Source organism: Vicugna pacos, chromosome X (genome assembly GCF_048564905.1).
Source record: "Vicugna pacos chromosome X, VicPac4, whole genome shotgun sequence".
NCBI classification, from domain to species: Eukaryota; Metazoa; Chordata; class Mammalia; order Artiodactyla; family Camelidae; genus Vicugna; species Vicugna pacos.
The window spans coordinates 63,507,247-63,519,944 of NC_133023.1; the positions used below are offsets into that span (position 1 = coordinate 63,507,247).

The window sequence follows — 12,698 nt, forward strand, 5'->3', positions numbered from 1 at the left end:
TGGTACCAAAACAGACATATAGGCCAATGGAAAAGAATAGAGATCCCACAAATGAACTCACAAACTTTTGGTCAACTCACATTTGACAAAGGAGGGAACAATATACAATGGAATAAAGACACTCTCTTCGGCAAGTGCTGTTGGGAAAACTGGACAGCAGCATGTAAATCAGTGAAGCTAGAACACTCCCTTACACCATATACAAAAATCAACCCAAAATTGATCAAAGACTTACACATAAGACAAGATACAATAAACCTCCTAGAGGAAAATAGAGGCAAAACATTATCTGACATACATTTCAAAAATTTTCTCGTAGAAGAAATAAAAGCAAAAATAAACAAATGGGACCTAATGAAACTTACAAGCTTCTGCACAACAAAGGAAACCAGAAGTAAAACAAAAAGACAGCCTACGAAATGGGAGAAAATTTTTGCAAATGACACCGACAAAGGCTTGATCTCCAGAGTATATAAGCAGCTCATACAACTTTATTAGAAACAACCAAGCAACCCAATCCAAAAATGGGCCAAATACCTAATCAAGCAATTCTCCAAGGAAGACATACAAATGATCACTAGGCACATGAAAAAATGCTCACTATCACTAATTATCAGAGAAATGCAAATCAAAGCTACAATGAGGTATCACCTCACACCAGTCAGAATGGCCATCATTCAAAAGTCCACAAATGACAAATGCTGGAGAGGCTGTGGAGAAAAGGGAACCCTCCTACACTGCTGGTAGGAATGCAGTTTGGTGCAGTCACTATGGAAAACAGTATGGAGATTCCTCAAAAGACTAGGAATAGACTTCCCATATGACCCAGGAATCCCACTCCTTGGCTTATACCTGGAAGGAACCCTACTTCAGGATGACACCTGCACCCCAATGTTCTTAGCAGCACTATTTACAATAGCCAAGAAATGGAAACAGCCTAAATGTCCATCAACGAATGACTTGGTAAAGAAGTAGTGGTATATTTATACAATGGAATACTATTCAGCCATAAAAACCCACAATATAACACCTTTTGCAACAATATGGATGCTCTTGGAGAATGTCATTCTAGGTGAAGTAAGCCAGAAAGAGAAAGAAAAATACCATTAGAGATCACTCATATATGGAATCTAAAAAACAAAAACAAAAACAAAAATAAAAACAGAAAGCATAAATACAAAACAGAAGCAGACTCAAAGACGTAGAATACAAACTTGTGGTTTCCAATGGGGTGGAGGGTGGTAAGGGATAGACAGGGTTTTAAAATTGTAGAATAGATAAACAAGAGTATACTGTATATCACAGGGAAATATACACAAAATTTTATAGTAGCTCACAGAGAAAAAAGTGTGTCAATGAATATATATATATATATATATATAATATATATATGTTCATGTATAGCTGAAAAATAGTGCTCTATGCTGAAATTTGACACAACATCTTAGAATGACTACAAATCAATAAAAAATGTTAAAGTAAATAAATAGAGAAATAAATAAATTCATAAATAAATAAAATCCACTTTTGTACTATTTAAGTTTTAGTCTGTCAGCCTTTTATCTCTACCTTAGTACAACTCTTTCCTGATCATACACTCTCTTACAAATTTATGCATTCAAAAAGTTTTTGGTTAACACCTACTTTAAAGCAGCATTCTGATAAGCATAGGAGATTAAATTATGAATGACAACAAAAACAAATAAAAAAACAGAAATTGCCATATTTTAATGTAGGGCTTGTCTTTCATGTTTCAGGAAACATAAAATTATTGGCTCAAATTTGACCTATCTCTTTGCCCCTTTTAATTTGCTGCAAGTTATTTCCACACAATATCATGATTCACTCACCTCAAGGTTTATTTTGACAAGACTTGAAGTGTTCATACTCCCTTGTAACAATCAACAATAATTTATATTACCTATTGATCAAAGTTTGAGATTGTGCTCATGAATGATTAGAATACAAGAGTTGAGAACACTAATCTAACTAAATGGAGATATATTCAACTCTTTTTAACTTACTGGTGCTTCCTGGGTAATGGTAAGAATGGGTGGAAGAGACATTTCTGATTTTATTTTTTTACCTTAAACCCTGACTTTCATAAAGTTGCAATATTAGCATTTATTTTCATTACATATAATTACCAATCAGAATGTCTGTTCAGTATGAAATGGCAATGTTACCTCTCTGGATTAATATGTTATATGCAAAAGCATTCAGATTTCTTTGCTTTTCATAGAATGTATCAACACAGGATGCAACTTAATTCAGTTTTTGAAACGTGGAATTTAAGTCTGGATGACTCTATAAGTACTTTCCTCGATCCTTAAATCTATATCACCCCAGGTAAAGCAGTTATCTGGTTCGTCCCTATTACAGATGAAGGTGTTAAGGGCAATTTAATTGGCTTGTCTTGGGACATCTGATTAGTGACACAGGATATTTGAGCACTGGTTTCCTGAATTACAATTCAATGTTTTTATTTCCAAAAACATCCCTTCAAAAAAATTCCATCTTCATCACCAGGACCAGTGCAAAATGAAAACGCAACATAGTTATAAATTCTGGTTCAAAATTAATGGCCAACTTAGTCTTATAATTATTTGGGGACAGAACCTACTTTGACAGAACTTGATCATTTCAATCTCAGTTTTTCAGTGGCTAAGGAAATTAATGATGCTTCCTTAGTGAAAGAAAACACCTGAGATAGCCAACGTTTCCTTACAAAATAATCATTTAAATTATAGCGTCTATTTTTTCATTCAATAAAAATTTCTGAGCACCATCAATTTGCCAGGCAGTATTTTAGGCACTGGGAACATATCAGTAAATAAAACAGACAAAAATTCCTGCCATAGAGGACCTTATATTCTAGTGGTTAGAGATAAATAATAAATAAAAAAGTTATACAGCAAGTAAGAAATGCTATGGGGAAAAGGGGGGAGATAGGGTGACAGGGAGGGCCAGGATAGAGAAGAATGTGGATGAGGGCTTTAGGTTCAATTGAAGGTGTGCCCTCCTGCCAGTCTCCTTGTGAATGCTGTCAAAGACTGAAATTGGTAACTAAAAACAGAAAATGTTTTTATTCTTCTTCAAAATTCAAGGTCATCCTTGGAGAAGCCCAGGGCCCAGGCCAAACCTCATTGTATACAGTGTGTGTGTGTATCCTTTTAGTCTTTCCTGTTTTATATCCAGATAGAAGCTATTAAAATGAATCTGGGGAATCCTTGAAATAAAAAAAATTAAAGGGAAATAGATGTCACAAAAGAGAAAGAGAAGAGGAGATGTTAGCCATTTCCAGTCACACTTCTGTGTTTCCTTGGTGATGAGGTTTATAGCATATGAGCTCTACTTGAGCCCCAGATTTTTTTCTGGCACTCACTACAAGGCCCTTCTCTGGTTCCTTTTCTCACTCATTTTTTTCCCTATGATTCAAACTGCAAATAAATAAGGATATGTACAAATGAAAAATCAAAAGTTTGAGCATACTCTTCATAAGAGTTAGAATAAGCCATTTACTGATTTATATTTTCATACATATTACCTAGTTAATATTCTTTAACTAAGCATTGGGAATTTTGATCAGAGATTTTTTTGTCTATTAAAGCTGTATTTATATAAATTTGAATATTTTCCTTGATATAACAAGTATCTTAAAAACCTTCATCAAGGTTTTTAAATTTTTTTCCTTTTTTTCTCAATGAGGGGAGACAATTTTAGGTCTATTTATTTGTTTATTTTTTTAAACAGCAATACTAGGACTTGAACCCAGGACTGAGTGCATGCTAGGTATGCACTCTACCACTAAGCTGTTCCCTCCCCCAACACATCAAGATTATTTCTAATTAGCTTTACCTCAACAGTTTTTCAAAAGTAATGCTTATTATCTTATCAGCACCAATGATCCAAGAATATAATATTCTAAATATTATTTCTATTTGCATTTGCAATATTTTACATATATTTGTATTATGATCTTATTTTGCTTATCAAATATACATACTTTGTAGGAATATTTAAATTCAAAACATCATATGCAGAAAAAAATACCCATAACCCTACTATTTGCATTTTGACATGTTTACTTACTTTATTTTCACAATAAATAGATTTGCTTTATGTAGTAGGTATCAAACTATACATACAGTTTTATGTTCCTTTTTTGATGTGAATGCTGGGGCTACAGTGACAAACAAAACATACAAGATTCCTGTCCTCATGAAATTTTAATCCAGTGATGTACTGAAAGCATTCCCTAATCTTGAACATTTCGAGTGTTTCCAAATTTTAATATTTTATGTAAAACTATAATGAATGTCTTTGTGTGGAAATACTGTTACTTAGGATAGATTCCTAGGAGTGGAATTTCTTGACTTCCAAGTAGGAACACTTTTCAAGGCTTTTTACACCTAGTTGGTATTCCTTTTACTCCTTTATATGATAGTGGTCCATTTTTGACTTAAAAAATGGATGACTTTGCATTTCTTTCCTTCCAAAAGCAATACTCGAAGGATTCTGAGAAATAATGCATAACCTTGCTCAACTGGAAACTAACTTGGTGTATTGAATCACATTTCCGTCTATATTCTAAAATAAAATGGATCAGTTTTACATAAGAAATATAAACTTTAAAAAATAAAAAAATCAATGACAAAGAAAGTGTTAAAAAAAATAAAACACTATTGAGAATAGCTGATGAATTGTTTCTCCTCCCAAGGCCAAAAGGGTGCTCAATTTCATCTATTTAAAACACATAAAAGACAATTATCCCTTTATGCATCCTTACCTACTGCATGAGTTTTCATTTCATATAATAAAAGATTCACATTTGTAAATGTCCTACCAAGTAGTATTTAATAACTTGTTCTAACATAACTCTGTACATAACAACAGTTGTGTTCAGGTTTGGGGAGAAAAAAAAGCATTTTTCAGACTTGGTACTATTTTAATAGACATTTTAACTTTGCTTGATATGTAAGAATAAACTATATTCAAGTTATTTTGAGGAAAAATCACTGTAAACTTATACATAGTTTCGGGGAAACAAAGCCTAAATGTGAGGAAAATGTATACAATTACAGTTGCTCTTTATAGAGGAATGTTTGTATTCTTACATTTTCCTCTCAGTCCATGTAATTCTTTCATGCTCACATACACACACATGTATATCTGTCTGTGTGCACACATGCAAGCTCAAAACTAGTGTTAAAATAGGCTGATATCAAACAATTCAATGTTTATTAAATAATCAGGTAGATTCAATCAATGAAAAAAGGATTCTTTTCATTCAAGTGAAACATTGTGTGCAAACAAAGCTACAACTATAGAATAGATTTCAGAAGCACCTATACACTGTAAAGTATAACTACTGTCTTTTCCCTTTAACTTTCTGTTATTCACAGCCTGTTTATGATGTCATCACTCAATATCACCAGTTTGAACTTACAATGCTGAAGTCCTGGCAACATATAGGCAGGGGAAATGTCTCTTCCAAGATTGTAAGTCCTTTTTAAAAATATTTTGTAGTGTTTTTAACTGTTAATTTGCTCAATTTAGCTGCACATTTATGTTTTTAATGTAAATAGTGTTTCTGCCATGATAACTTTATTTACAGATTAAAATTTGTACTTTAAAAAGAGGTATAAAATTTCTATCAATATTTTGGGTGTTTTGCTTTGAGATTTAGCTAATTCAGGCTCTTTCACAAAACAGCTATATAGCTTGACTATTTTATCTCTATCAGTGTGTGTATGTGTTTATAACCACAACTTATTTTAGGGAGAAAGGAAGTAATTAATGTGTGTGAAGTCACTTTAAAATGTAAAACAGGATACAATGTAGTAAGACTTTATTATAGTACTTTGGTGTATTTAATTGTATATGTAAAGAAATTTAGGCCATTCTGTTGTTTTGATAAAAAGGAAGAGTTCATATTATTTTCAATAAAGTATATCACATTGATTTTTTTAAAGGCATAATTAAGTGAATGATAAAATATTATTCATAGAGATTAAACAGCAGTGTTTCTGCAGGACTTAGTGGCTACATCATTCAGTGTTAGTGTTTATTTTAAAAGCCAATCTCCTTTAAAAGAATATTGCTAACAGTGATACAAAAAAATTATGATAATGTAGATCATATTGACTTGGGGCTACCAGCTAATATCCCAGTGTATTAAGTTGAACCATATGAGATTGTCAATATTCAACCATTTTTGACCTACAAGAATGGAAATTTCTCATGGTACAATCTAATTATAAAAGCTTGCAAAAATCAGTAAGAAATATAAAGTTAAGCTGGTATAGGCATAGTTGGAGGGTATGAACAATTAATTATGAAAAAGGAAATGTCAATAAACAGTAAAAATTTGAAAAGGTGCACAACCTCAATAATGAAAAGAAAATATGGAAAATCTTTGACTCAGAAATTCATATTCTCAAAAAAATTACAAGGATTTTCCCCTTTTTAAATGGTAAGTTTCTATAATGCTTGGATTTTTGCAGTATGTATTACTTTCAGAATCAGAAAATTCAATCCAGTTTGATAGAAAAAGAATGACATGATCTAGAAATTAAAATTGAACTCCCTCATACTTTTATAGATGTAGTTCTAGTTTGGTGTTGCCTACATCTGATTTTCCCTCTTACATCACAAAGTGCTCAGGATTATGTCACCACTGGGCATTATCTCTTTGAAATACACAGTCGTCAGCAAAACCCTCCATATCCTCCTCTGCCTTCTATCTGAATGATACCTCCATTTTCTTGCTCTAACTAAAACCTGGCTCTCTCTCAGACACACTGCTATTCCTGAGGTCCTCTTCAGTGAGAGATATTTCACCTCCCACAACCCTTCATATCACTGGACTCAGGTGTTTGTTTGATTCCTCAGTGGCATTTCCAAGTCATTCTTCTCACTCCCTAAAAATAACTTTGAATCTCATCTCATCAGGTTATATCACCTAATACCTTTTCTTGCTATATTCATCTACTGACTCCCAGGTTGCTCCCCTTCATTTTGCCATAATTTTTTATCTGTCCCACTGTCATTCCACTAACAGTACTCTAGTTTTAATTATTGGTGATTTTCCTATGTATACATTCTCATACCCTATCTTAATTCTTTGACTTTATCTTCTCCAATTATCTTGGTTTCCATCTTATTTCAGTGGCTCACTTCCATACACATCCTTCCAAAACCTCAATTTCAAACATTCCACTCTCCAACCACTGCTTCAGGTATCTTTAACACCTTAATTCCAACAATTCTTCCACCCCTCTGTAACTTAGAATTGATTTACCATCTATGAATTATCACTCGTCAATCCCCTCTCAATGGCTTTACTTATGTTCTTACCCATTACAGATTCTTACCCGTCTTAGATTCTTACAGGTGAATCATCACAAATACTTTCCTGAATACATTCTCAATTTCCTTTCCCACTCTTCTTTTGATATCTCTGCTGACAAAACCCTAATTTCAGATAAATCCAACTTTCCAATTTCTCTACAATGGTACTTTGCAAATGAATGTGGTTGAGGAAAGACATGTAACCATGATAATTGGCTTTAATTTAAGTTTATGATGACGAACTACAAGTAGGCTGCTAGTGTTACCTGGCAATAGTGTTAAACTACTATGATCTGTTAATGGCCCTCCTACTCTTGAAGATGAATATGTCTCACCTTTTCTCACCTCTCTTCTCAAATACACAATACTTCATTCTACACTAACCTTGGCTAGTACAGACAAATAGAGGGAATTTTCACCATTATTACAGCCAAATATACTGACCTACATGCATCTTTACAACATTATTCTCTGCCTTCCCTCCTACTAGAGCAGATGTCCTCTTTTTGCTCATACCTAAGTATAAATTAAGGTGTATTAATATCCTAAGGTAGCCAAAACAACCACAAACCAGATAGTTTATTGTTTCACACTTCTGGAAGCTAGAAGTCCAAGTGTTTCACACTTCTGGAAGCTCTGAAGAAGAATATTTTCCATGCCTCTGTCCTTGCTTATGGCAGTTACTAGCAATCATTTTCATTCTTTGGCTTGTAGATGCATCACTCCAGTCTCTGCCTCCATTATCGCAAGGTACACTATCCTTGGGCATGTGCCAAATTTCCCTCTTGTCATAATGACACCAGTCATTGTTTAAAGGCCCACCCTAATCCAGAATGACCTCATCTTAACTTGATTACACCTGTAAAGACACAATTTCCAAATAAGATCAAGTTCACAGGCATCAGATGGCAGGACTTGAATATATCTTCACAGGGGACACAAGTCAACTCACAACACTGGGAGCTGGATTGTCTTCACTACTTAAGGTATAGCTCCTATAATTCTTCTTCTATATCCTCATTTTTAATTACCTAGTTTACTGAGACAGTTGATATATAACATTGACATATAACATTGTGTACATTTGAGGTGAACAATGTGAAGATTGGATGCATGTATATATATTGCAAAATGATTACCACAGTAGAGTTAGTTAACACCTCTATCACATCATATAATTACATTTGTACCCCACTTTCATACCAAATTTCAACTATGTAATACAGTATTGCTAATTATAGTCAACACACTGTAATTAGATCCCTGGAACTTATTCATATTATAATTGGAAGTTTGAATAACATCTCTGAGTTTCCCCCAACCCCTAGTTTGTTCTATGAGCTTGTTTTTTTAGAATTCATAAATAAATGAGATCATACAGTATTTGTCTTTCAGTGATTTACTTTACTTATCATAATGCCTTCAAGGTCCATCCATGTTGTCATAAATGGCAGGATTTCCTTCTTTATCATGAGTAAATTAGATAAATTATAGATAAATAGATAGATAGATAGATAGATAGATAGATAGATAGATAGATAGATAGATAGATCTCAGACTTCTTCAATAGAATGATTTCATCTCCTTCGAATATAAACCCAGAAGTGAGGTTGCTGTATCATATGGTAGCTCTGTTTTTAATTTTTGAAAAACCTCTATCCTGTTGTCCATAGTGGCTGTACCAATTTACATCTGCACCAGGATTTCAAGGGTTCATTTTTCTCCACAGCTTCACCAATACTTGTCTCTTTTCAGTAAGAGTCATTCTAACAGGTACAAAATGATGTCTCACTCTGGTTTTGATATGGGTTACCATGATGATTAAGTATGTTGAGCATCTTTTCATGTATCTGTTGGCCATTTGTATACATACTTTGGAAAATGTGTATTCAATTCCTTTGAACATTTTTTTTAAATTCAGGTTGTTTAGATTATACTTGCTGTTGTATTTTATGAGTGTCTCATGTATTTTGGATATTAACCTTTTATCAGAGAGATGGTTTTCAAGTATTTTGTCTCATTCCATAGACTGCTTTCTCATTTTTATATTGTTTATTTTGCTGTGCAGAAGTTTTCAGTTTGATGTAGTCTCACTTGTTTATATGTCTTTTGTTGCTTGAACATTGGGTGCATGTTTTCATACACCTCTTGACCATTTGTATATCTTTTTTGAAAAGTATTCAGTTCCTTTGCCCATCTCTTAATCAATTTACTATTTTATCAAGTTGTATGAGTTCCTTAAATATCTTGGATATTAACTCCTTATCACATAATTAGTTTGCAAATATTTTCTCCCATTCCATGTATTGCTTTTTAATTTTATTGGTTGCTACTTAGCTGTTTAGAAGCTGTTAAGTTTGATGTAGTTCCGCTTGTTTGTTTTTGCTTCTGTTGCTTATACTTTGGGTGTGATATTCAAAATATCAATGACAAGAGGATATTAAAGGGATTTTTTTTCCTATTTTCTTCCAGGAGCTGAGCAGTTTCAGTTTTTATGTTTTATTCATTAATCCATTTCAAATTTATTTTTGTAAATTGTGTAAGATAGGCGTTCACTTTTATTCTTCTGCATGTGGATATCCAGTTTTCCCAGAATCATTTATTGAAGAGATTATCCTTTCCTCATTTTGTTATCTTGCTACCCTCATAAATAATTTGTCAACCACATATGAAGGGCTTTATTTCTGGATCCTTGACTCTGTTCCATTGGTCTATGGTTTTGCTTTATTGCAAATACCGTACTGTTTTGATTACTATAGTTTTGTAGTATAGTTTGCAATCAGGATGTGTGATGTCTTCAGCATTATTCTCTCTCGAGAATATTTTTCCATCCATAGCCATTTGTAGTTTTGTACAAATTTTGGAATTGTGTTTTTTATTTCTGTGGAAAATGCTATTAGAGTTTTGATAAAGATTGCATTTAATCCATCTAAGGCTTTTCGTTGGTAGTATGGATATATGAACAATATTATTCTAGTTCATGAACTTGGGATATTTTTCCATTTATTTATCTCTTCTTAATTTTCTCTCACCAATATCTTATAGTTTTTAGTGTCCAGTTATTTAATATCCTTGGTTAAATATATTTATAAGCATTGTGTTGCTTTTAACTGTTGTGAAGAAAATTGTTGTTTTTCTTACTTGTCAGATATTTTATTTTTAGTATATAGAAATGCAGTAGACTTCTGTGTTTTGCATCCTGCAACTTTACTGAATTTGTTGATTAGTTCTAATAGTTTTGTTAGATGCTTTAGAATTTATATACATATATATATACACACACTATATACAAATATGTATAATCATGTATCTGCAAACAGAAATAATTTTATTTCTTCATAATTTGGATGACTTTTATTTATTTTCTTACTTAATTGTTCTGACTAGGACTTCCATTACTATGTTGAATAGGAGTGGCAAGAGTGGCCACACTTACTTTATTCCTGATCATAGAGGAAAAGCTTTCAACATTTCACCATTCAGTATAAGATGTGAGTTTATCATATGGCCTTTGTTACTTCAAGGTACCTTTCTTCAGTAGTCAATTTTTCAGAGTTCTTAAATGGAAGAATGTTGTACTTTGTCAATGCCTTTCCTATATCTATTGAGATAACTATATGATTTTTTATTTTTCATTCTATTAAAGTAGGATATCACATTTACTGATTTATTGATCACAGTGTGTAATCATTTTAATACTTTTTTGTTTGGAAAAGATATTTGGTATGATTTCAAGCTTCTTAAATTTTCTAAGACTTCTTCTGTGACCTATCATATGATCTTTCCTGAAGACTGTCCTGTGTGCTCTTGAGAGGAATGTGTATCCTGCTGCTATTGAATGGAATATTATGTATATGTCTGCTAGACCCATTTGCTATAAAATATATTTCAAATCTAACGGTTCCTTATTGATTTTATGTCTGGATGATCTATCTATTGTTGAAAGTATATTTTGAAGTCCCCTACTATTATTGTGTTGGTGTCTATTTCTGCCTTGATATTTGTTAGTATCTGCTTAATATATTTAGGTTCTCTAATCTTTTCTGCATATATACTTACCATTCTTATAGCCTCTTGATGAATTGATCCATTTGTCATTCTATAATGACCTTCTTTTTCTTTCATTACAGTTTTTGGATTAAAGTCTATTTTGTCTGATATAAGTATGGTTCCCTCTGCTCTCTTTTGACTTCCACTTGTATGGATATACTTTTTTAAACTTGTTTTTATTTATATACATTTTATTACTTCATTTTGAGACTATGTGTATTCCTAAAGCTGAATTGAATCTCTTGTAAGTATCATATATTTATGTCTTGCTTTTGTATTCATTCAGCCACTTTAAGTCTTTTTGTTTGGAAAATTTAAACAATTTACATTTACAGTAATTATTGATGAGTAATAACTTACTAATATCATCTTATTAATTGTTTTCTCAGTGTTTTGTATTTCTCTTGTTTCTTTTTTCCTCACTTGCTCTCTTCCTTTGTTAATTGATTATTTATCTATGGTAATATGCTTTGACTCCTTTCTTTTTATCTTGTGTGTATCTACTACAGGTTTTTGCTTTGTGGTTGCCATCAAACTTACAAAACATCTTATTGATATAATAGTCTATTTCACACTAATAACTACATAACTTTAATTAAGTGATGGTTAACATATCACCATATAACAGTATTAGAGTATTCTGAATTTGATAGAAGAAAACATAGGTAAAACATTCTCTGATATAAATCTTGGCAATCATATCCTATGGCAGTCTACCCAGAAAATAGATATAAAAGCAAAAATTAACAAATGAGATCTAGTTAAACTCATAAGCTTTTGCACAGCAAAGGAAACCATAAACAAGACAAAAAGACAACCTACAGAATGGGAGAGAATGTTTGCAATTGATGGGACTGACCAAAGATTTAATTTCCAGAATATATAAACAGCTCATACAACTTAATAAGAAAAAAAAAAACCCAATCCAAATACAGGCAGAAGAACTAAACAAGCAATTATCCAATGAAGACATACGAATGATCAATAGGCACATGAAAAAATGCTCAATGTCACTAATCATCAGGGAAATGCAAATCAAAACCTCACACCAATCAGAATGTCCATCATTCAAAAGTCCACAAATGATAAATGCTGGAGAGGGTGTAGAGAAAAGGGAACCCTCCTACACTGCTGGTGGGAATGTAGTTTGGTGCAGCATTTATGTAAAACAGTATTGACATTCCTCCAAAATCTAAAAATAGACTTACCATTTGATACAGTAATCCCTCTCCTGGGCATCTATCCAGAGGGAAACTTAATTCAAAAAGATACATGCACCCCATCGTTCAGAGCAG

The 12,698-nt window shown here is 32.5% G+C and overlaps 1 protein-coding gene across 3 annotated transcripts in view; it reads left to right on the forward strand.

Moving 5' to 3' along the window:
- The first annotated feature begins 5,464 nt into the window (after window positions 1–5,464).
- The window catches only part of CYLC1 (cylicin 1), a 47,460-nt gene continuing 40,226 nt past the window's right edge, over window positions 5,465–12,698 (forward strand). For all 3 annotated transcript variants that reach the window (XM_072955843.1, XM_072955845.1, XM_072955844.1), the window contains exon 1: window positions 5,465–5,501. In XM_072955843.1, the coding sequence (XP_072811944.1) occupies window positions 5,485–5,501 (17 nt within the window). In that variant the 5' untranslated portion in view covers window positions 5,465–5,484. The remainder of the gene's footprint in view (window positions 5,502–12,698) is intronic.